Below are 25045 nucleotides of genomic sequence, written 5' to 3' on the forward strand. Positions count from 1 at the left end.
TGATACCTATAATTTTGTGAAGTTGCTGTCTGTGAAATGTGTCAAATTTATGTGCTTCTTCTTTTGTGAGCCCCCATTTTCGGAGTTGTAGAGTAATATACGTTTAACTAGTCAGTTATACAGCTTAATACGTATTTTTAATTTGATTTTATCTTTTCGAAGCCACAACAAGTTTAGTTTGGTCATTGCTACATGCGCTAGTTGTTTTCTTCTAATTATGTCTTGTCTGTCCCCAAGGAGCGATCCGACTTTTTTTGTGTATCTCCATTGTTCTTGTATATCTTCTTTTTCTGTCTTACGATAGTGTGTTCTGTTTTTTCTTTATTTACATTTAAGTTAAAAGTTGATAGATGGCGTTCAAATTCGTTTACGTTATGCTTGCTGTTTATACTAAAAAAACCTACTACCCCCTCTATAGTACAGTAAAACAAAGTAACATACATAAAAATTATCTATAATGTTTCATTGAATTGGAATCTAAAGGATCAATAATGATATTTGTCTACTCAATAATATTAACCAAAAAACAAGTTGAGGAAAAGGTATGTGTTCATTACATCATATTACAGTATTTGGATTAAAATAGGAACATGGTTATTATTTAAATGCTGCTGTCTCCAACCTAGACAACAATTTGATCAAATTACAATGTGCATATCCATCATGATGATAGGCTTTTACACTATGATGTGTACTCTCAGTGTATCGACCAAGGCAGTGTATGAGTTTGAATGTAATATTACACGTAACATATCATGTTGTGATGTGACTGATCTGCATTCATCTTTATTTAGCTATATTGCACCAAATTTAAGGAGAAAGATACAAATCATACAAAATTCAGTCAACAATAGCCTAGACTCTTGTCACACATTTGGGTGCAAACATTTGTGTAACAAAACGAATAGCGGGTACTCGCATAGATAACGGTGCAAAGATATTGTTTTTGTATTTTATATGACCAAATCCTCCAACCAAATGACAAGAATCTACTTAGGTATGTTCAAATTAAATATGGAACATGGTCATAGGTGACCATAAAACATGCTGAACCACACTTAATGATCTTAACCAAAAGCGCCTGCTTAAAGCTCTCAATGGTAGCATCCTTTAAATTCAAAATAACAATTAAATAAAACAATTCAACAATGGAGAAATATGAACTCAATGTTATAGGAACTATAGGGACACTTAAAATTTGCATTTTGCAATGCAGAGGTCCAAACTTGGAATAATGAAATATCAGGAGACTATTAATTGGAAAAACCATTGAAGGTGCTTGCTATATTAAAAAATACATTCAGATGACGCTATTAAAAAAAAATCTTGGGAGAAAGCCAATGCATTTTGTACCTTTACTTAACCAAAAAAGGCCTATAGTAGAGACTAAGGCCCTGTTTCTGCTGCCAAGAAAATACCGTATTTTATACGGTATTTTTTGAATACCGTATTTATACCATATTTTTTTGGAAGCAGAAACTGCGCTCATAAAAAAAATACCGTATTTTGTATACCGTATTTTCCCCACAAAATTTGTGGATAAAATACGGTATTTACAAATTTATACCGTATTTTTTGTACCCTTTTCTGCTGCCAATAAAAAATACCGTATATTTTTTGACCTGCGACATGAGGTCAACATCGTGTTTTTATTTTCTGTCGCTGTGAGCTGTTTTACACACGTGTATAGATATATTCGGCGAAAATGTGGAGCGAAGACGTCACAGTATTTACTATATAAATCTGTGTGGGGAAAAGGGGTGTGGGGAAGGAGGGGAAGTTAAATGTCCGGCCAACTAAAAGGTAATAAAAGGGACAACCACATTTATAAAGACATTTCTAAACAAATAAAGCAGGAGTACGGAATAGACTTGTCTCCAAAGCAAGTAAACTCAAAGCTGAAGAGCCTGCAAAAGCAGTACAACATTGCAAAAGACAATAACTCGGGGAGGGAACGAATTACTTGTCACCATTACGATGTTTTCTGTGCTCTCACAACATCTCTATCACTAGGGCTAGCCTGTTGAAAGTGAGGCGTAAAATTTCCTTTATTGCGACTTTTAATTATCGAACAAATAAATGAATGGCAATTTGGGTAAAAAGGATGAAATTTAACACGACCACCCAAGAAGTATTGTTAACAGAAACGGGGTACTGACAAATACGGTATAAAAAATACCGTATTTTATACCGTATTTTTATACCGTATTTTGAGCAGTTGCAGCAGAAACAGGCCCTAAATAAAAAATTTATTGACGACTATCATATTTTTTGTTTCATTATTGATAACAAGATAATTTGAATCTTTAAGTGATGAATCAGTTGAGGTATGAAATCTTATTAAAAAAAACTGTATTTTACAGTTAAATGTACATTATGTTAATAGGGATATGACTCACACACTGATCATGTTTTATTAACGTCATCATTCTATCTTTTGGTTAATCCATGTTAACACAATTTAAAATACAACCATACCATACCTTAAAAATGAGAGTTAATTTATTGTATGTATTGTATGTAAATTATCTTGTGGTATATAATGCTGAATTGTGTGTTAATTCGATCATGGTGACATTTTGAGACTTATTAGTTATCCGCTTGGTATACCAAGCAAGCGGATTGTGGATCGCGTTTCTCTAAAATGTGTAAACATAACATTTCATAACTTTGACAACATATGGGCATTTACGTGAAATTGTGCACCTCCTATTTTTGAATGATGTCATAGTTGCGCAACGTGACTTACGCGCAATTTTATGAATTTCAATGATTGATCATAGATTAAAAACCAAAAGTCATTTAGTATTGACACTTTGACAAAATTTAAGTCATATCAGGGGCAAACTTTCTACGGATTAAAAATGGCATGTTTCACAAGAAGTTACGCGCGCACGCGCATTTAAAATTTCAAAATGCGCAAAATTAATTTCTAATCAACTTTTTATGCATTTCTTGTCATTTTGAGCATGTCATAAATTCCCACGGGCGCGCAATTTTTTACGCACGCGGTGCGCACGTAGCGTTAAAAACATATTTTTTTCTCTTGAATTATATTTTTCAAGCCTTTCCTAGTAATTTTGAAAACAATTTAGACCTTTTCCAATTTAAATAACGCCATACGAACACGTTGAATTAAACATTTCATGCGCGTTTTTTATGAAAAAGCTTAAAAAATCGTCAAAATGTTGTCTTTTTTTAAACAGTCATAGTTTCTAAAGTAAACCGTGAACCGTTTATTTTTATTACAAAATCTAGAAGTTGATGAGTTGTAGATATCGGATCATGCATCAATAAGGCTAAAAAAAACATTGTGACGTCATCGTATGGCCACACGAATGTAAAATATAGGATTTTTGTCTCTTTCGTTATTGCTCATCACATTCAATTGAGCGCATCACGCTTATCTGTATTCCTTTTTCTCCTACATTTATATATTGTGTAGGTCAATCAACTTTCTTTAGCATGAGATAAAAATATTTTAATTTTTATGACGTCATCATGCCTAAAAATTTTAATTACGTGGGTCATTAATTTCATCTTTACAGTAAATTTTATTCTATAATAGCTCGTAAGAATAAAATGTGATAATCACGATTAAAACGTTTTCTGGAAGCTATTGGATTGTAGATACGAATTCATGTAAACATTTTGCCAATCGGATGTTGTGACGTCATCATATGGCCAGTTGAATAAAAAAAGTTGTATTTTCATATTTTGCATAATAGTTTATCACATTTAAAAGGGTGCGCATCTATATTTTACGTATTTAAATTTCTTCTACACGTTAATATGTTGTTCCTAAGATAATTTCCTTCTGAAATTGCTATCTAAGTGTTTCATTTTGGTACCGTCGCCATGTTAAAAATTGGAATAAATGGCGGGTCCCGTAATTTCACCTATTCTACACTGTATGTAATATGTATACAGATTATACTGTTTGCATGTATATACTATATGACACAAAATTGACAGAATTCAGCACTAACAGCATATCATATTCTTCAGTTCTTGTCATAATGCCATAATCTTTATCTCTGTGTGCAATATTCCAACGTATGACGTGCACGTGGCGTTTGTCGTGGTGCGGATAACTAACTCGTCAAAGTGACGAGTTTCATGTCTAGTCTAAATTCTAACATGATGATGTCATCAAATGAAGAGTTTCCATTTAAAGGAGCTAATCTATGGAATAAACTCTACAATAATAAGAAACGTTTCAAGTGTATATGAATTTTAAAAATAAATCATATTATTTAAGCCAATAATTTAATTTTTCTTATCTTTATAAATTTAATTTTTTTTTTAATGGTTTTAGCTTTGCATTTGTAAACACTTTCATATTGTTTGAGTTTACGTTTTTTTACGTCTTTTTTTAAAATTGTTTGTTGTTTTTTGTGATAGTTTTGTATACTGAAACGGCCTTGTTAAAAACGCTATATTAAGTGATCAAGTTTTCCGTTTTCGAATAAAGTTATTATTATTTTAAGAGCAAAAACATAAGGTTTGGAAGAAAATTGGATAGGAGAAGCAAGATGCGCACTCTTTTGAATATGGTGAACTACTGTAGTATAATGAAAGAGATGAAAATCCTACATTCAAAAATTCAAAATCATCCGATGGACAAATGCATTTTTTACCTATAACCAGTTTAATGAGATTAGGCTTTTCTGAGAAATTATATTACAGATTCCAATACAGTATATGTGAAAAAATGTGAATATATTGGAATGTGACATAAAATAGGGCCTGGATAAAGCGAGATGCTATTAGATATGATGAAAACAAAAAAAATATTATATAAAATCAAATTAGGCCTATATATCAATTTGTTTTTCTTTTTTTTTTGTACAGACTTATAGATCTTGGAATGGAAAGGAACTCAAATTTGAAACGTCATCTATGTGCAATAATAATGATTTGTTTAATCAGTGAATTACAATCACAAACAATACTGTCGCAACCTAAAAGTATAACAAAAAAAGAAGGCGAGTCAGCTGATTTTACTGTAACGTTATATGAAGGAGATCCCCGAACAACTGTAACGTGGTACAAAGATGGAATACTTGTAGATAAATACGACCCGCGTATAACGTATGATGAGGAGGAACGTGAGAAAGGACAGTATACTTTGAGAATAGCTTCACTGAAACGATCTGACAAAGGGAACTATAACGCAAAATGTGAGATATATTCCCAAGGGGATATTAACACGCAAAATGCAGAATTGACACTCATTGAGATTCCTGCAGAAAAATATCCAATATGTACAACATGGAAAAATACTTATAATATAATGGATTTAGTAAATGTTACTTGTGTATCGGAAAACATAAATCCACAACCAAATTTAAAATTTGAAAGAAGAAAAACAAACAGTAGCATATTAAGTAACGAGACAAATATTTGGATATCAATGGAATTTAGGGCTGTCCCAAACTTAAATGGCCAATCGTATACCTGTCGACAATTTGGGGACCGCCTTTCAGCAGAGTACTGTGAGATTACATTGAATGTCACAAATAAAATAAATGTGACAATTTTAGAACAGGAAGATAAACTTTATGATGTTGGCAATATTATAAAGTTGCACTGCATTGGTAATTATTCCAAAAGGGCTAATTTTTCTTGGTTCATAAATGAAAAAAAAGATATATCTAAATATTCAAACATGTTGGAAATTAAGATAGACAAGGACATGAATGATGGTGACAATGTGACATGCAAAATTATTGAAAATTCACCTGAAGAAGGTAACGCGTCAGTTAGTCTTCGTATCAATTCCAATGAATTGACAGAGGAAGAACACCCTCAAAGAGTTTGTTCAAATGTTGAAGTACATGTATCAAGTATTGGTTCAATCATAGGACTTTTAGCAACAATAACAGTAATATTAATTACCATTCTATTAAATTTAATGTATGGTACATATCACTTATATAAAATTAAGAAAAATAAACCAGATAAATTATTAGTACAACACGCTTTACTCCCTCGCTCAAGCACTAGAATTACAACCGTTTCTGATGATCCTCCTGACAGCTCTATCCAAGAGTCCCCAGAAAATGTCCTCTAATATAACCATACCCTTTATTATATAGTACTGTATAACCATAAAAAGCCTGTTTATACTATGCCGATAATGAATGAGGATAAATAGATAAATACAATTTATCTACATTTTTGATCCTTAAACTATATAATATCCATTGAAGGCCCATTTACACTGGGCGATAAAGATCAACAACAAATAGGCATTTTGCATAAAATGATTAGTAAGAACAATAATATTGTGACAATTACAACAATTTTATTGATTGATTGTTATTGTTTTTATTGATCATGACGTCATTTGATTGGATTTTTACAAATTATATTACTTTTATCAAAGTAAAATATTGCTGAAATAAATTTATAAGACACCAGAATATAAATGGTTCCTAAAATTCTAGAATGAAAACTTTCTGAATTTCTTTTGTTTTAATTTAGGAACAATGTACTGTATGTTTATCTATTTATCGTTGATCATATAGCATCCAAGTTATGTGTAAATGGATCTTTACTGTCTTTGATGAAAATAGTATTTCAAAAGATCAGATAAATTGATTTCATGAACAGTAAGAACAATTTATAACTGTTACATTAACGTAACATACACAACGATTTTATTGTTGATCACTTAATCAGACTTATGAAAATAATTATTATTTTATCGAAGACAGTATAAATGGTTCTATAGTTCTAGAATGGAAACTTAATTGTTTTTGAAATTTTTAGAAATATATATAAATGACAATCATTTTTGGTGAATTTCCTATTTTGTAACATTACAAAAAAATTCTATAATGCTCGTTCTGCTTTACAGCCGAAGAAAAATAAATAAAACATAAGCGTTATAAAATTGTGAATGGCAGCCATATGTACAATTCTACTACTGGCTAGATATGTAGAATTGAATACAGGGTCTTTGCCAACACAACAGGTAATACTTTAAGAAACAACAAAACAAATTTCTCATTTTCTCATATATCACAACAGATACACAATATGAATGAATGGATAAACAGATCTACAAAAGAACGTTTCTTTCCCCACATGAAGTCGGTGACACAGGCATCAACTGTGATACATGTGTGACTTTGTATCATGGAACTTGCCTATGATTCATATTGTACAACACCAAATCAGCTGAATGAGAAATAAGATGATAAACTTTTGGCAAACTTACTTTATGTTGCTTTTCCTTTAGTGCCAGATCGTTCCTCAATCTATCCACTAACATTTTCATAGAATTACTCGGTGCTTTTTCATTTAAACTTTTTTGTCTTTCAAGTTCATTTTCTATTGACTCGACCTGTAATAATGAATCAAAAACTTTATGTAAAATGACATGATTAAACAAAAAATTGGTGCTATGTAAAAATTGCTTCCAACACCTACAGTATGTATAAAATGGGTCTGTATATTATTAGTTTTTTTAGCTCAGTTGTATCTACTGTATATATTTCATCCAGTGGCGTAGAACGCAGAGGCCTCTGGTTTAGGAACTCTAAGTGGCCCTCCATTTTTTGACATATTTTAATGCCTGTTTTTTACTCTGGGCACTGCTCAGGGGCCCAAATAACTCCGGGGCCCCTGGGTTTAGCGAGTGAGCGCTCATAGCCGTGACTCCATCTTGGTACTCCAAGATTGGTAATACTGTACTTTATTATAATGTGTAAAGTTTTTGCTAAATAGAAATAGTACCGTACTGGATACGCTCTTTTACATTCTGCAATTGTTTTTTAGAAATAATATTATAGCTACTACTGTAGCATTTTGCATTGAGTTTGTACACTTTTGTGCATTCAGTGTACCAGGTAGCGGGACGAATCGGAGCTGAGATGTATCAGAAAAAATAATATACATTTAAATACATGATTGTTAGTTGGTTACACCTGTACATAATATGTACCGTCCTGGGCCGAATAGTCCTGGACCAAATCGTCCTGGGCCTAATCATCCTGGGTCGAAACATTTATGGGACAAATTGTCCTGGATTCAGTGTACCATGAGCCAAATGTCTGGCCCAGTTCTGGAGTTCATCATATTTACAAACCTGAGCTGCACTGATGAGATCTAATAATATCAAAACAGTACTTTCAGCAGATTGTAAGTAATACTGTTATAAATTAATTGTACTTTTGTAGTGTATGTTATTAATTTACAGGCATGGAAGAAATTCTAAACCACCTGGTGTTATACTAAAAATAAATTAATTTTGAAACGGTTATATATTCATTTATAATTCATTATCACTGTACAACCGTATATAATATTTTTACAAATATATACAGTAAATATACTTTGCTAATAACATTTATACTGCACATTAAATTAAAAATGTATAAAGGCCTCGATTAAATACATTCCTTTGATTATGAAGTCTAAAAAACAGTAAAACTTAGATATGCAGTAAAACACAATGAAACATTGTGTGATGTAAAAATGCTTCCTTTTCAAATATGCAAAATAAATAGTGATTGTTACAAACATCTGTACTACTTGTGATTTTGTTACCAGTTATGATATAATATCATGACTATGACTTAATATTCTACATGCACTTAAATACATTATATTATATAATTTAAATTAAATACATATTTTAAAATAATATTTATATAATGATAATATTCATTTTGTTTTATAGCAATATTATTGCTAATCAAAGTGAATTTGGAGTCTAGAGGAAATATAGTTCTATATTGTATTATCTATTATAGTGGGCTCCTTAGACCCAAAACACTTCAAATTTGGTTAGAAGCATAAAACTTGGTATGGCAACTTGTATTTAAAATGTGCAACTTTTAAGATTTGAGGCCAATTGATATTTGACCTCTGACCTCAGATAATATCCAATTACCTACTGTATTGTATTATCTATTAGGCCTACGATTTAAGAATGTGATGTAACAAAGTACAGTAGCTTTTGAATATTCTACACTGACAAAATTATTCCCTGTTGAGTGTTTTTTTCATTCATATTATTTTATTCATATTTACTTTATTGTTTTAATGTTGAAAATTCTTGATGTTGATCATTTTTTTTGTAGTTGTTGAACAGTATTGTTATAAAACAAATAATGAATGTTATGAATCTGGTGAATTCCATATTGAAAGGCAAAAAGAAAGAACCATGAAGTATTGTTTCACCTCATAATAGAAAGAATTTCGTAACCAGTTATTATGAGATGAAACGATATAATCTAGTTTAATCCCTTGCATGCATGACACATTTCAACATTAGCATACTGTAGTTAAACAAAGCATTGTTTATTATACAAATTGAACACTATTTATATTAAACAATGCATTATTATACACAGATTTAGGCTGGTTCGGAAATTCCCTATGCTATAAGAATACAAATCTTTTCTTTCATCTTATGAAATTATTTTTACCATTTCACTCAAAATGTGTATATTACTGTACCTAAAACACAAATTCTGAACAGACCTATAGGTTAAAAAGCTACTGTATAGTGTTTTAAGTGTTCAAGTGGGTCTGAATCAAGAAAAAAGAAGAACAGTATAGCATAAGGGATCATCTCAAAAGATAAGATTAATAGTTGTGAAATTACCTCATTTAATTATCGGGTAGTAACAAAGTGCGAGGCAGCGAGGCAGGGAAGGCATGCGTGGCAAGTCAGAAATTTATGCGAGGCATCGTTTTACCATCATCAAAAAATGCGAGGCATCATTTTATCATTTCTCAAAATTGCGAGACAGGAAATCACCGAAATTGAAGTAGCCTAGGCCTAGGCCCGCTAGGCTAGTTCCCTTTTGCACCTGCCTTGTATTTTAACCAACTTTATCCTGAATACCACAGCTTAGAATTAGTAGGCCTACTTTAATGAAGAAAAATCACATAAAAGTAACAATAAATCCATTAAATTGGTGATTTTACAGACGTTGTTTTTCTCACATTTCGCACACTCAATGTTCAATATTTTGGTTTCTATGGAACGCCAAAAGAGCAAAATTAATTAGAGGGCTAAAAACTTTGTGGAATCCATATATTTAACGCATTATTTGGTGAAAATCAAGTACAATTTCAATAGATTTTGTCACTGTCAGTAAGGAAAAATGTTACTGTTGATACTGTACACGGTTTCGTTAACCTTTTAAAGAATAAAATAGAAAAATTCATCATAATATCCTTAGTAGGATGTCCTAGGTCTAGACTAGGTAGTGATGTTGATTTAGGATCGATTATTATTCTTTGAAAACAGAACAGTATCAGCAGTAACATATTACAGCATTTTTATTGACAAATTAACAAATATATTGAAATAAAACGTGTTTTTCACCAATAAATGCATGAGAAATTGACGCATTCCACTGAGTTTTAGTCCTCTATTATCGTTGCTCTTTGGCGCTCCATAGAAACAAAAATATTGAACATTGAATAAGTGAAATTCGCGAACAGTGTGCGAGAAACACGCCTGTAAAATCATTAATTTAAGGATTTATTTGTTACTTTTTATGTGATTCTTTCATTAAAGTACTCATGAGGTATACTTCTAAGGTGTGGTATTCACACGATAAAGTTAGTTATCAAATTTGGAGTAAAAATACAAGCGAAGGAAACTAGCGCCAGGTTTATTAGTACGTACATGGACAACAATAAATAAAAATCGTTCGTAATATACCTAGCTTACTAAAACAGGAATAGTGTATCATTATTAAATATTACACCAATTATTATTATATCAAAATTGATTAAATTATTTTCTACATAGGCCTCTTATCTAGGTTAGGGCTAAGCATATTAGCTAAAGTTTAATTTTAGGCCTAGTATTACAATTGTCGGACGTAAGTCTTTTTTCACACGCGCTCCAGAATTCTGTCGCAATTTTTTTCTTTGCGGCATGTTATTTGATCAGCATATCAGTTACCTTTTATTCACCGCCAGTTATTGAACTTGTCCTGGCAATCGCTGTTCACCTTATTTGCGAGAGAGGTACACGTGTTGTTCCTAGAGAATGGAATGTCAAAAATGTCTTTGGCACGCCGCTCAGAGAGAAGTCTGTGCGTTGCTGCTGAAACCACATGCTATAGGAGGGGAATGCACCACAATCCTCTGAGCTGAGGGCTGAATCATTCCGCTACCTGCTAAATAGTAAAGAGGGATTTTCCATCTCTCGGGTCTACCGGATCGAGGCGCAGGGGTGTGACAAAATATTATTTTCACTCTGCTATGTTCGAGAGACATGTTAAATTAATTGTAAAGTGAACACGCTCGAAATACTTATAATCCTATCTTAACGCTGTCGGAAAATACTCTACAACATACCTGTTGTTGTTTTTGATTAAGACTTTCCAATGCTTCTGTAATTTTCATGTTTAAATCATCTTTTTCTAGTTGATGACCTTTCTCTAATCTATATAAAAAAAAAGATTACAGAGGTCATGTCATACCATTCAATAGGAAGTGGGGAGGGGATGTCATAAAGGAGCTTTTTAGTTTTTGCATCAAGACGGTATACACAAGAAGAAAAATAGTAAATTTAACAACAGAGTGTGACGGTTGTCCGTCTTGTGATTCGCTTTTCAGACTAGAGTGAAAAAGCTGAGACTACTGCTAGGCCTAGGCCGCAGACCTTATATGCTGGGACCTGCGAGGAGTTTTTGAGAAGGTTCTGTGTTAATAGCCAGGTTACAGTATAATAATATACATAGAATATGATATGATAATGGTGATAATGAACATAATGGATATCTGGATAATACACGTAGGTACGCAGATTAATATTTTAATAATATAATAATAATTTTAACGACTGTTCCCCTTTGTTTAACATCCTGATGCGAAAGCTCACTATTTCTATTTTCTGAGTAGAACTATTGATCTAAACCTATGAATCCTACTGATATGGTGAAATCTGACCTCCAATACTAAATAAATTGAATATCTATTAATTTAATAACAAGTCCAAATTTGTAAAATTATGGTTATTTGATATTGCTGTGTTGTATTATAAAAATAGATTATGTTAATAAGAAATACTTTATTCATACAAAGAATATTGTATCAATCAATTATTAACATTCAAAATGAATTTAAAATTAAAGATTAACTTTGTATTGGCTAAACATGGTAGTGAATACATTTCAAATGGAACATCTGGATGTGTGACTAATATGCACCTGTTATAATAATATTAATTAGTGTACACCTAACATTCAATACATACATACAATTGTTACAACTTAGCTGGGCCTGTTTTTGTATAAAAAAATCACCCAATAAATAAATTATCTCAACTTCTCGGCAGCAGAAATGGGAAAAATAACGGGTAAATACACCTTTAACAAAAATCATTTAACATTAAAGTTAAAATAAATAAATAAAGGTTAATTGACCACATTGAGAGATCTAAATACAAATTTTACAAGTTGTAACATTTTATGCAGTGTGAAAAGGTTATTAGGTAAAAAACTGAATTTATAGGGCGTGTCAAAAAGTTGTAATTTACAGTATCTGCCCACTCTCATGCATAATGCATGAAGTCAGGTTAAAAGAGGTCATAAAATAGGGTCTGGTGTGTAATTTGTGATGTTGGCAACTTGTCTTAAATAACTTTAAAATAAACCACAAAAACATTGTTGCTCATCCTGTAACCCTGTGGGGGGTCTTTTATGGGCTTTTACAAGATGGTAGCCAAAATATTCAAATCTTTGTAATGGCTGGTGAATAAGAAAACCCAGGTCAAAGGTCAATGAAGCCATTCCTGGCCACAATTTGCTAAAATGTTTCATTAGAATGAATATAAACATATATCTTTGAGATAATATCAAATACATGTCTCCATGATCAGTAGTTATTGAGATAGGTCAGAGTAAAAGGTCAATGAAGCTATTTCTGGCCACATACAGTACTCTATTGATATAAAGGTAACAAACTGAATACAGTATCTATGTACTGTATGTATCATTACAGTACTTTCATCGTATTTAAATGTACAGTAGTGTCAAGTGATTTGGCTAAAGGTTATAGGTAATCATTAATGCATATAAAGAAATATATAGGGAGGTATATCCATTTTTTTTACTCACGCATATGGCTTTTTCTTACATACAGTAGGGTTATTTCTCAGACATATGTGGCTATTTCTCATGCATATGTTGCTATTTCTCATGCATATATGGCTTTTTCTCACCCATCCAAAAAAACGTTCAGAAAAAACATTATTTCAAAATTAACTTGCCAAGTTTTAAAAATAAATAACTTATTCTGTATTAATTTGAGCAGAATGTTTAAATACTGATGGTCGATATAGCACATACAGTAGGAATGCCTATTTATTCGGTAGAAAATTAAATATAGATGGCACGTTATTTTGAGGGTAGGTGCTTCTATTAAAAGACAGAGGGTGGTATATACATTTAAAATGTATTTTTTCCTACACATTGGCCCCTGAAAAAGGTGGCAGGTATAAAGATTAATGGTGGAACCATGGAGTATTATATTATTTATTCCATGGTGGAATTATAACAAACAACATGGGATGGTATCATCAGTTGAATAATTAGATAATGTGGATAGGTGATTGCAATTGTTAACCTAGTCAGTATAATTAGGTTAACAGTTATAATAGAAATAAAAAAATTTATATTATATAAATTTTCAAAATGACCATTAATCGTGTTGGAAAGTTTTGGAGGCAACTTCTACTATCATTTATATTTAGAACATACATACATACTTTTGTTTGGAATCATTGAAATCTTTAGTTTTCCTTTCAATTATATCTTTCCATTTCGTAGTTTCTGTGACGGTGTGTTTTAATTTGATGGACAGCGCTGACATAGCATTGTTTTGCTCTGCTACTATCTCTTCCAACTCAGACAACCTCTGCAACTGTTTGCTACTTGGTATTGTTGCTGAGGGTTTATTTATCAATTCCTTAATAAATAAAAGCAAAATAAAAAGAATTGTTAGTTATAGCAGCAATACATTTCATTGTGTTGACGTGCTCTAAACCGTAAAATACCATAGGTTTCCTTTCTCCCACCATGGTTCAAATTTAATTGCAGCTCTCTGTGTGTTCCAACTGGCAGGTTGGAATACATGTAGATAGCGCAGCATCTTTTGGATGATACGTTGAGCCGTTGGTCCCATTTGCAATATGGCTTATGTGCACATTAAGGAATACAGTACAGTCTTCGAAAAGAGTAGGAGATTGTCTTTCGGTGTACTTCCTAATCCCCAAAAAATTAATCCAGGAAGAAACTAAAAATTTTACATTTAAACGAAATAGGATTAGGCAGCTTTAAGCCTTGTTCGTACTGGATTTGAAAAATGGTAAATTTAACCACAGTAGCTTCACCCAATATCATCGGAAATTTGACAATTGTTCGCACTTGGATATTTTCACGCAAATTAAGTCCAGTGCGATTGAGGCTTTAGACAGAGCCGTAGGCAGGATATGAAAAGGGGATTTGATTAAAGGGTGGGGGGATTGTAGGATGAGAAGCCCCCAAAGTCAGTGCATTTATGATGTTAAGAAAGGAAATTCAATATGTATAGAAGCACATGCTGTTACACTTGGTTGTAGACGAACCAATTTGCAATTTAAACATTAATAAATTATTAATTCAATACTGTATGGTGTATATATATATGTAAGCGGTTTATACAAAACTATGTGGATTATTAGAGATGGACATTTTGATTATGATAGGGATAAGGTAGTGGGGTAACATTGGCCCAAACTATAAAACCCCCTGCCTATACGGGACTATTAGGTTCTCTAATCCTGTTTAACATTCAAAAGATCCTGAATTTAATGTAATTTATTTGAATTCAATGTGAACTTACAGTATGCCTATGTATATGTCAATGTTGAGAACCTATAGTATTTCACCTGTTATTTACATTTAGTTACCAGCCACAGTGGGCCTACAGTTAAAGACCCCTTCCCTACAATTTGTGACGTTTTGTAAAAATAATACATATATATTACTTTAAAAACATTAAACCAGGTCATTCCTTGTCTTAAATGTACGTTTTATGGTAAATTATGATAAAAAGTGAGAAACAATGCACTACCTAAGTAGCTAGCGGCGATTGACCTCTCGTGGACGGTCTTTAGGCCTAGCCAGGCTTAGTTTTGTAGGCCTAGCTGGTAAACATCGGTAACGTACGAACATCGTACGCTAGTTATATACCTAGCCTGACGTTTTAATAGTTGCTGCATTAATTATCTTTTATTTTTGCCAGACTCTGTTGATACAAATTGTTTTGGCCTCAAGATCAATCGAAAAGTACAGTAGGTGAAAAAAATAATATCAATCTGCGCGCAATGCATTTTGGGATTTATAGCGGGCCGTTAAAATTACTAGAATCAACTTATTTTTCACATTTTTAACAGTTTAAAGACAAAAAAGTTATCTCAATAGGACCATATAATATTTATTTTTACATTAAATGTAGTTTGTGACCTTAAATTAGATCTAAAAAGCGTAGGGAAGGGGTCTTTATTGTTTCCTGTTTGTCATAAATAGTATGTTTTTCTATCTCAATTGATGCAAATCATTCTGCCATATTACCAACTGTATACAGTACATGCAGCAAGTGCCTCAATAAAACATAAAGTGTCCCCAATTGGTGTCTCTTATGTTGGAATAAGTTCCACCATTGATAACTATTTATTTATGTGTACTTCTTTGTTTAACAAACATGGGAGGCCTAGACTTTCTTTAAAAAAGAACTTTATTATAGCAAGTGTCGTTTAAACAAAAATAACAGTATATTAATTTATCACTTGCTCCATCTCGCTAGCCACAACAAACAACAAACCCCAACCCTCCTTTGCAATATTCATTACATAAATGGTACTCTCCTTTGACATCGATCATAGGGAACATTTTGATTGGATAAACATTGAATTGCGCCAGCATCCTGCGCTAATCTGTTAAAATAAACCATTCACCACTAAAATGTAGGACACATGCTAAGACGATGACTGTTCAGATACAACATTTGTCAGAACATCATGTTGGTATGAACACCCTCTTTGAATAAGGTTTAGTAATTATAATAGTGGTCAGCGTCTGTCTCAACTATTTTGTTTTGCAATTACAAACAAGAAAGTGAAACCATTATTTCGTCATCTACAGAAATACAGTATACTGTATATAGCTGCTTTCTACGAACAAGTTAATAATTAAACTAGCACTGCAATATAAATCATTTTCACATGATATCATGAGGTAATATAAATATTTATGAGAATATATGAATAATAAACTTTCAATATCTCATGAAAAATAAAGAATTAACATTTGGCAGTGTTTTTTGCAGTGTTCTTGGCAGCAGACATTTACATTAAATACAATTTTACAGAGTTCTCAAACACTACAAAACGTCAATAATTATTACTAAAATGTAGTACACACTTACAGTCATACGAATACAAACTACGCAAAATTATGACTTGGCCGAACATTATGGGAACACTCAATTTAATAATAAACACACAACACAAAATGTCAGGCTTTTCCACGAGGCTGCACCTTGGTTGGTCCTTCAGTATCATCGATCAAGGGCTTTCCTCGTCTTGTGCCCACCTTGACCAGAGGGAAGGCAGAGCTAATAGGTCTGAGGCAGATACTAGATGTTCGTGTTGCTATAAGACAGTGCTAATTTCAAATGCCTGACGGGACCCCAGCTCCATTTGTCTATACAGCACCCGATATTGCCAGATGGTCTCCAAACGAAGCTTTCATTGGTGTTTCAACTAGGAAAGTTTTTTTTTTTTATAGTACAATAATTGTTTAGAAAAATAGAGAAAAAAATAATAATTGAAAAAATGGACTGGAACTTTGGATTATGGAAGAGCCGAGAAAATTTAAGGAGGCTGGTAGATGCAAAGTTTATTTATTAACAGTTTGTCATAAAATACAAGCAAAAGATCTTCCATTTTTTAACCAACTTCAAATAGAATGCTTTGGCGCATATATTAGCAAGTATACCCAAATTCAAATGATAGTTTAAAACCTTCACTGTACAATGATCATTATTAGCCCAAGACACCAGTAGCTCCCTAATACGTCTTTTTGGAATTACAGTTTTTAAACCGTCAGTACAAATTTGGGAGATCTTATTACTGTCATTACTCCCATTAGTCAGGTGGCTTAGCGACTAAAACGTTACACGGTGGACAAAAGCACCAAATTTGACATGAGGCTTCTTTTAGACGTACTAATTGATTTTTGCCTAGGAGCCACCCAATCAGCTTCCGATTTTCTAAGATGGCGGCCAAAATCCAAAATGGCTGCCAGTAAATTGATATATCATATATATCTGGCTGTAAAAGTTACAAATTGACAAATAATTTACTGAATCAAGAATTTCTGAGGTCAGTAAAACCGATTTAGGAAATATTATATAAAGTGAGTTCCAAGATGGCGCCCAAAAATAAAAAATGGTAGCCATTGAAATTGAAATACATATATCGTATACAAAGTCACAAATAGTCCATTCCTAATGTATTTTAGTCTGCAAATCAGAAGGAAAGTGCAAGCATTGTATTTTATAAATTGATAAACCATGCTAGTTATAAAAACCCATGTTATCAAATCTCTAAAGTTTTTCTTTGACCTTTGACCTCAATTTGAAGATTTTAATCCAATTGAAATCAAAATAACCATATCTCCGCAACGCTTACATTAAATTAAATAATTTTAGTGTCAAATTATTAGGAAGATGCATATTAATATTCATCCTAATGGAAAAATTTGTCACAAAATGGCCGGAAGTATGATTTTTGGTATTTTTGACCTTTGACCTACATGTCATATAACTTGTTAACAGTTGGACAAACTTTAAATAGGTCTGAAATTAATCAGAAGATGTATGTTTCTATTCAGTCTAATACAAACTTTTCCAAGAAACTGACCCAGATTCTTGTTATTGACCTTTGACCTGTACTGGTAGTACACATTTCTATATCTCGAAAACTAGTGGTCATAAAAGTTTTTTTATGAGAAATTGTTAGAAAAATATATATTTATATGTTTTATAATAAAACAGTTTCTATGAAAATGTAAAAGAATCCTATTTATGATAACTAGATTTGTAATTTTTTAACATCCAATAGTATTTGTTATGTATTAAAATGTGTTATATTTGCTGATTTTAGGCAATTAACGTAAATTTATCTGAACTATGGATATTTAATGTAAAATTTGTTTTCTTTAATATAGAGAAAATGTAATTATCTATCAAATAAGACCATTTAAAAATTATTCTGACAAAAACTTAATTAGTTACAGGTAAAAAAGTGTACTTTTTACTTTTGCGCCCTCAATCTTACTTTTCCCAAAAATACCACATTTTATGTGGTTTCAGAAACTGACTGGTTATAACTATGTACCATGTCTAAAATGTTTCAATGACCATGATTACTCCATGTTTTCCAGTTTAGGCTACTGGCAGCCATGTTGGATTTTGGCTACCATCTTAACCATCTAAAATATGTTTCAATGAACATGAATACTTATGTTTTGATAGTTCATTTGCCTATATGTGACTTCTGCAACAAATGAAAATGTGATTTTCCAATTTATTGGCGGCCATTTTGGATTTTGGTTGCCATCTTGAAAAATAAATGACGACCAGAGTGGCTCCTAGGCAAAAATCAATTGGTAGGTCCCAACGAAGCTCCATGCCAAATTTGCCGCCTTTGTCCACCGTGTCACGATTTCCTCAAAATTTGTTGTTAAGCCACCTGACTACATTCCACAACCCCTCCGTGACAGTTTTCAAATGCAATTTAAAACATTCCCAATATGATTCCAGTCATGTTGGTTCCATTACTCCCAGAACCCTGAAAACCTTTCTGGAGATGATTTAAATGTGGTAATTTTTATACCCCACAAACACCCCCACCACTCCTGCCCCAGCAAATCCTCCTCTTTTTAACCCCTGCACCCTGGAATTATCTAATGTTGTTTAAAACCTTCCCAGTACACTTGCAGTCATTTTGATACCCCATGTATGGATGCGTGCAATAACAAAAAAAATTGTACGATGAACAAAAATACAAACTCTTATATTTAATTAGTCTGGAATGAATATTTTTCTTACCATTGCTGTTTGTTTGAACTTAGTAAATGCCATATCAGATTTGCTATTCAGCTTCAATTGCATATTCTGAACTTCTTGAATATGCAGTTTGTTCTCCTCATCAAGTTCCTGTAATTAAAGATAAACATTAATAAGTAACTCATTTTTGTTTATTTAAGACTCATTCCCTACAATTGTTGACGTTTTGTAAAAATAATACATTACTTTGTTAGACTTAGGTCATTCCTTGTCTTGAATGTACGTTTTATGGTAAATTATGATAAAAACAAAACAATGCACTACATAAGTAGCTTGCGGTCCTCTCGTAGCTAGGCTTAGTTTTGTAGGCCTAGCTGGTAAACAGCAGTAATGTATGAACATCGTACACTATACTATAGCCCTAGCATGACGTCTAATTGCTGCAATAATTGCGCAATGCATGGATTTATAGCGCGCCGCTTAAATTATTAGAATCAACTTATTTATCACATTTTTAACTGTTTAAAGACGAAAAAAGTTATCGCAATAGGACCATATAGTATTTATTTTTACAATAAATGTAGTTTGTGACCTTAAATTCTAAAAAACATCTTGAAACGTTAGCAGCTTGTTCAATATAAAACCAATGAAAGTTTCTTAAGTACTTAAACAACATTGGTTTTCAGTTAATCTTCACATTCTATCTTGGAATCTCAGCAATTTATTCTGATGGTCTAATTAACACTAATATAACCAGAATTTTTGTTTCATCAATACCATAAATATAAGCAAACTTTAGCCTACAACTTTTATGAATGTTTGTTCTTAAATAGTAAGTACTGTATACTGGCAGGTGATATACCTACAGTACTGTATTGCTGTTATTTTTGCGGTGGTTTAATTTTCGAATTTTGCGATAGGGAACCTTACCAACGAAAATATCAACAATATGTAGAAAACAGTCACCGATTGAAATTGGAAAACCTGGAAGCAGTTTTACATGTGCTTATTATAATATATTACCCCATTAGGCTTCTGTCATTAACGCAGTGAAATTCTGTACGCAGAAATTATGGTTAATACATATTTCCATTTCATTAAAGGTAATAGTGTTTATGGCTTTAGTTGCTTCTATTCTATTCAATTTGCAGTGATTTTTCAATCTGTACAACAAACCAGAAAGCACAAAGATTATAGAAAAATAAATAGTGTAAAACAAAACCTGTATCATTAATTTGCATTTCAAAACTGATCTTATAGCTGAAAGCGATAATTGATGACTAACAGTATTTTGGGGAATTCCCAGAAAGACAATGCATCTTCAATCAGCCAATTACATACAGTACTGTACATTATATTACACAAAAACAGGAAATCAGAAGATTGAAACTAAAACTTTATTTCAATCTGTTAAATTTACAGTATATCCTTGCTTTACAGGAAAAAATTAATTTACATTAGCCATTATAAACACGGTTCTTATAGTATAATTTATCAAATTTGGATTCAGTATAATACTTTTTTTAATTGGACATTCAGTTTCATGTCACTTTGTAGATAATTTAATACACAGGAGTCCGAAAAAAGCAATGGGCATTATAACAATTTTGTATACGTCAAACTATAAAGGGTGCTTTTTAAACAAAATCAGAATCTATTTTAATCAATAGGTTAAAAACAAACTAAAGCCTGGTAGTAGAACCCAAGTATAAATGAAGTTATAAATTAATATTATTGGGTGTTTTTGAGAGATGGAGAGAAAAACATTCTATTTATTGTCGTGAGCTATCTATATACACCCATTGGCATATGGCTATGAGTGTTCACTGGCTAAACCCAGAGCTTAAACTTCGAACTACGACTAAAGTTCGACTTGAAAAAGTCCTAGTTCGAGCTATTACTTCAAATTCGATTCATAAAAGAAGTAGTCAAAGTTAGCAGTTCGACTTAATGAAGTGAAGGCCAATGACAAGAGAGTATTTGAGGAGCAGACGAAATTTTGCGCATTGATATCACTTTCCATTTTCTTACAAAACTTTTTACGCATCAGGACTATACATGAAAAATAATTTCAATCGTTAATTATTATAGAACAAGATCAGTATTAATTTAACAGTGAAGCACTTTTGATTAACAAATAAACAAAATCTTCAAAATATATTTAGGAACCATGGCGGTACGGTAACTGTCATATTTTCTAGGCCTCCAACAAAGTATGATCGCGACGAACCACATACTTCATAGCGTGACAAGAAAGCGCTAGACCCCCTAAACATTCCATCGCGTGGTGAATTTCGGCATCTTCCATCGTTGCTATGTCGTGACGTAGTTCAAGTCGGACTTGCGCGAAGAAAATAATGTAATTTGTATACAGTTTACAGCATTATTATAACATATACCAATGTATATTTAATTAAGCTAATATAAAAATAGATATTTCATTCTTCAATATCTGGCCAATATAACAACTCAACCTCGTTTAAATACCATTTAGTCGGCGATTTAGCCTGCCCCCTCGAGGACTAAAAAATTGAGCAAAATCCGTCTCGATTTAGTCGAGGTTGGCCTGATTTAGTCACTGATTTAGTTGAAGTTCGGTTTATGAATTAAAATGAACTACGACTAAAGTCCAGTTTAAGAATATGGACGTAAGGGTATGAGCAGCTGCAGTGCAACTATCCAGCATTTGAGCGCTTCTTGGGATAAGAGTGCTAAACCAGGGCCACCTTCCACTGCATACGCCAATGTACACCCTTTCCTCTATGTAAAATGGATTTTTCAAATGCATGTAGCAAGGCCTATAAAATGCTTTCAAGGTTACATGTTTACAGTATATAATCCCAATGACCCCATTTATCCCCTGTAGTCTAAGAAAGTTAAGTGTCTTCTGATATACTATTACCAGATGGTGTGCATAATACTTAACTTTAACACTTAAAGGGGTAGTCAGTGTTGTATTGAATGTTATAGCTTTATCCTCCTTTAAAAAATCATAAATTATATGAGCCTACTGTGCAGTGATTTAATCAGCTGCAGTTCTGTTTAATATGCATGATTTTCCAAAATACTTTTTTGACTTCACATAAATATGCTGGTATTTCACAATGACAAATATGATAATTGATGATATTAATATGGTAAATTGTATTGGTACTGTATTATGATATAGAACTACAATCACCATCTCAAAGCACAGTGGACTATGGAGAGAGGCATTGATTGATCCTTTATGGTCTTTCTTTAGTGAGACTAAATGTTATAGTACACAGACAATAACTTTCATCTCTCCTCAAGGCCTGTTTATACTAGGCCTACAGGATATTAAAAAAAATCACAATTCAGTCTGTATTATTGTAACTACAGAAATCAAATGAATATGTTGAAATAAATTCCGGTTAATCCCAGTCGAAAACATAACTGAGTGGCTCTGTTGCTCTTTTACAGTAAATAGCACTTTCTTCTATGGAACAGCTTGAGAATTTGTTTATTTAAAAGAATCGGCAATAGTTCAGGAGGAAGGTAAAGCCAATAAAAGATTAAAATAGATCCTGGATGGATGTTATAACAACACACCCAGTTAACCTTTCATTAAAAAAAAGTATTTTGCAGCTAAATACAGTAATAATAAATTGTAAACCAGAAAACTTAATATTTGGTTAGTTGGTTGATTTCAGAGAATATGGAGGTTAATTCATTGAATGTAGAACATATGATATTTTAATACATTTTCCAAATTCCATAGAATTTACTCAAGTTACAGTATGATTCATTCTGGAACATGATCTTTTTCAAATAAGGATGTTGTTTCTCGGTCGAGCTCCAAATATAGTATTACAGGGTATTACCATAGAGAGGTATTATTATATTAGATTGGCTAATAAATATGGCTGCAGCAATCGACAATTCGATGTCACACCCCTTAAACAGTCCCGCAATACCACGTCTGCATTGCAGCTTGTATATCATACATTATAAACACTAGAACGTATTCTATACGATCCTTGTATGCAAAAATGTTAAAGATATTATTCATTTCATTGCGATTAACAATAATAATTAATTTTTATAAAAACTTCACTGTGCTTTAACAAGAATGTGTGTTCTGATTTATGTCTTCTTACTGGAACAGATGTACGACGGCCTTTGTGCTTAGTCTCAGCTTATATTAGAATCACTATGCTTCTACCTAGTCGACAATCTACTACAGTAGTTGTATAGTACTGTAAAATCTATGGGTAGTATAGTATAGAATTATATACATATACATGACGTCTGAAGAGGGCTCACTGTTATATATCTTGTAAATTTTGTGTCATGGGCAAAGACAATAACAGTAATTGTAAACAAGAAATATTTCTTACAAGAAATATTTCTTACAAAAAACGCTGCTCGACATTTTAAAATTAATCATTGTTCTTTCTTCAGATATATTTATGATTAATTATTAAAAAGATGTCCTTTAATCGCAAAATTACATACAAATCAAAGATACTTCTTTAATTATGATTCACATGCCCATTTAAAAATGGTCAATTTTGAACTTTAATTTGCTATGTGTGTGTGTGACCTCAACCTGTTGGCATGCAACTGAATACCCTCTAGAGACAACGTGACTTCACGAAAATTCTTCCCAGTCTGTTGATTCGCGTCAACCAATCAAAGGGCGAGAATCCAAAATCGTTCAGCCGTGAGCCCTCACTCTCTTTTCCCAGATGTTTTTTGGGTCCAGCAGGTGGGATCTATAAATCATAGTCGAGTTTACAAAGTCGCAAAACTGTCGGCCTTAGATACTATAACTGCTGCTTGCTTTAGCTTATGAATGAGTAGTCCTCATGGGAGTACGTAGCTGTCTAGAGCAGCAGCGTGAAAAAAGTAACACCATGTATCTGGGAGAGTATGGGGTGAAATCACCTGTGTGACTAATAGGGTTTGGTCCCACCATGTCACATCAACAAACATCAATTCCATAATTACAAAATAACAGGTAATGCAAGTTGAGGTTAAAAATAGATCTGTCTAGTTAACCCATTTTAAAAACAAAGAAAAATAAAATACAATGCATATAGATGCATACTAAAATTGTAAATTTCAGTTCACTGATGAGGTTGGGCAGTTATTTGTTGAAAGGGCTTGCTTTTTAAATTTAAATATACAAATATTTATCTCATTTTTTTTTACTGAATTGTAATCAATGTTAAATAAGTATTTTAACCCTATTATTTTCTTCTACAAATATTTGTTTCTCAAGTTTCTCTTGCACTAAGAAGACACATTCTCAGAAGACTGGACAAGAAGATGCTAAAATGAGATGATCAGTTTATTTTTAATATTTTGAGAGATAACCAGATTGTCTGTACAGTCTCTCCACATATGGCTTCATATATGGCACTTGTATCAAATCAAATCAAACCAAATTATAGATACAGTAAAGAGAATCAGCTAGAGAGAGCAGAAGGAAAACCACTTACCCTTCGAGACTGATCTAACAGATCCATGTACTTTTGAATAGCATCTTCCTTCTGCTGAACACGTGCTTGTAAAGATTCCATCTGAGCCTGAGCAACCTTTAAGGCTTGTTTGTGTTGGCAAGCTTCGTCAATGTGCTGATACCGCACTCCTTCTGACATCTGACCTTTAATAATCTCATCTCTCTCTGCTGAAGCTGGAAGCCGTAGACGAAGTTCATTGATCACTTTGTCTCTCGTAAGAAGATTGTCTTCAGTCCTGGCCAATTGTTTTTCAATACTGTTCAGATTCTGTAGAAAAATTATATGTATTGGGTTAGCTTTAAACTTATTATTAAGCGCACGATACAACATTGTTTGTGATACTGGCTATATAAATATATTAAAACTAACAGTTGAGAAACACTTTTACAGTAGTATTTTGTGGTTGTGGTTGAACTTGGCCTAGACTGCACACCTAAAAAATCTAGAAACTGAGGTGTGTT

At 32.5% G+C, this 25045-nt stretch overlaps 2 protein-coding genes across 2 annotated transcripts in view; one reads left to right on the forward strand and one right to left on the reverse strand.

The window, feature by feature from the left end:
• LOC144844359 (centrosomal protein of 290 kDa-like) overlaps positions 1-25045 on the reverse strand; it is an 80290-nt gene that overhangs the window by 17824 nt on the left and 37421 nt on the right. Inside the window, exons 32-36 of the mRNA XM_078701236.1 lie at positions 24564-24851; positions 19138-19245; positions 13751-13950; positions 11338-11425; positions 7229-7354 (exon numbers count right to left, since the gene is read on the reverse strand). Of these exons, the coding sequence (XP_078557362.1) occupies positions 7229-7354; positions 11338-11425; positions 13751-13950; positions 19138-19245; positions 24564-24851 (810 nt within the window). The remainder of the gene's footprint in view (positions 1-7228; positions 7355-11337; positions 11426-13750; positions 13951-19137; positions 19246-24563; positions 24852-25045) is intronic.
• LOC144844880 (uncharacterized) lies at positions 448-6229 on the forward strand. The gene is made up of 2 exons (XM_078701985.1): positions 448-542; positions 4855-6229. Exon 2 carries the CDS (start codon positions 4871-4873, stop codon positions 6074-6076), a length of 1206 nt encoding a protein of 401 aa, XP_078558111.1. The 5' UTR covers positions 448-542; positions 4855-4870; the 3' UTR covers positions 6077-6229.

This window comes from Antedon bifida, chromosome 1 (assembly GCF_963402885.1).
Source record: "Antedon bifida chromosome 1, ecAntBifi1.1, whole genome shotgun sequence".
Classification (NCBI taxonomy): domain Eukaryota; kingdom Metazoa; phylum Echinodermata; class Crinoidea; order Comatulida; family Antedonidae; genus Antedon; species Antedon bifida.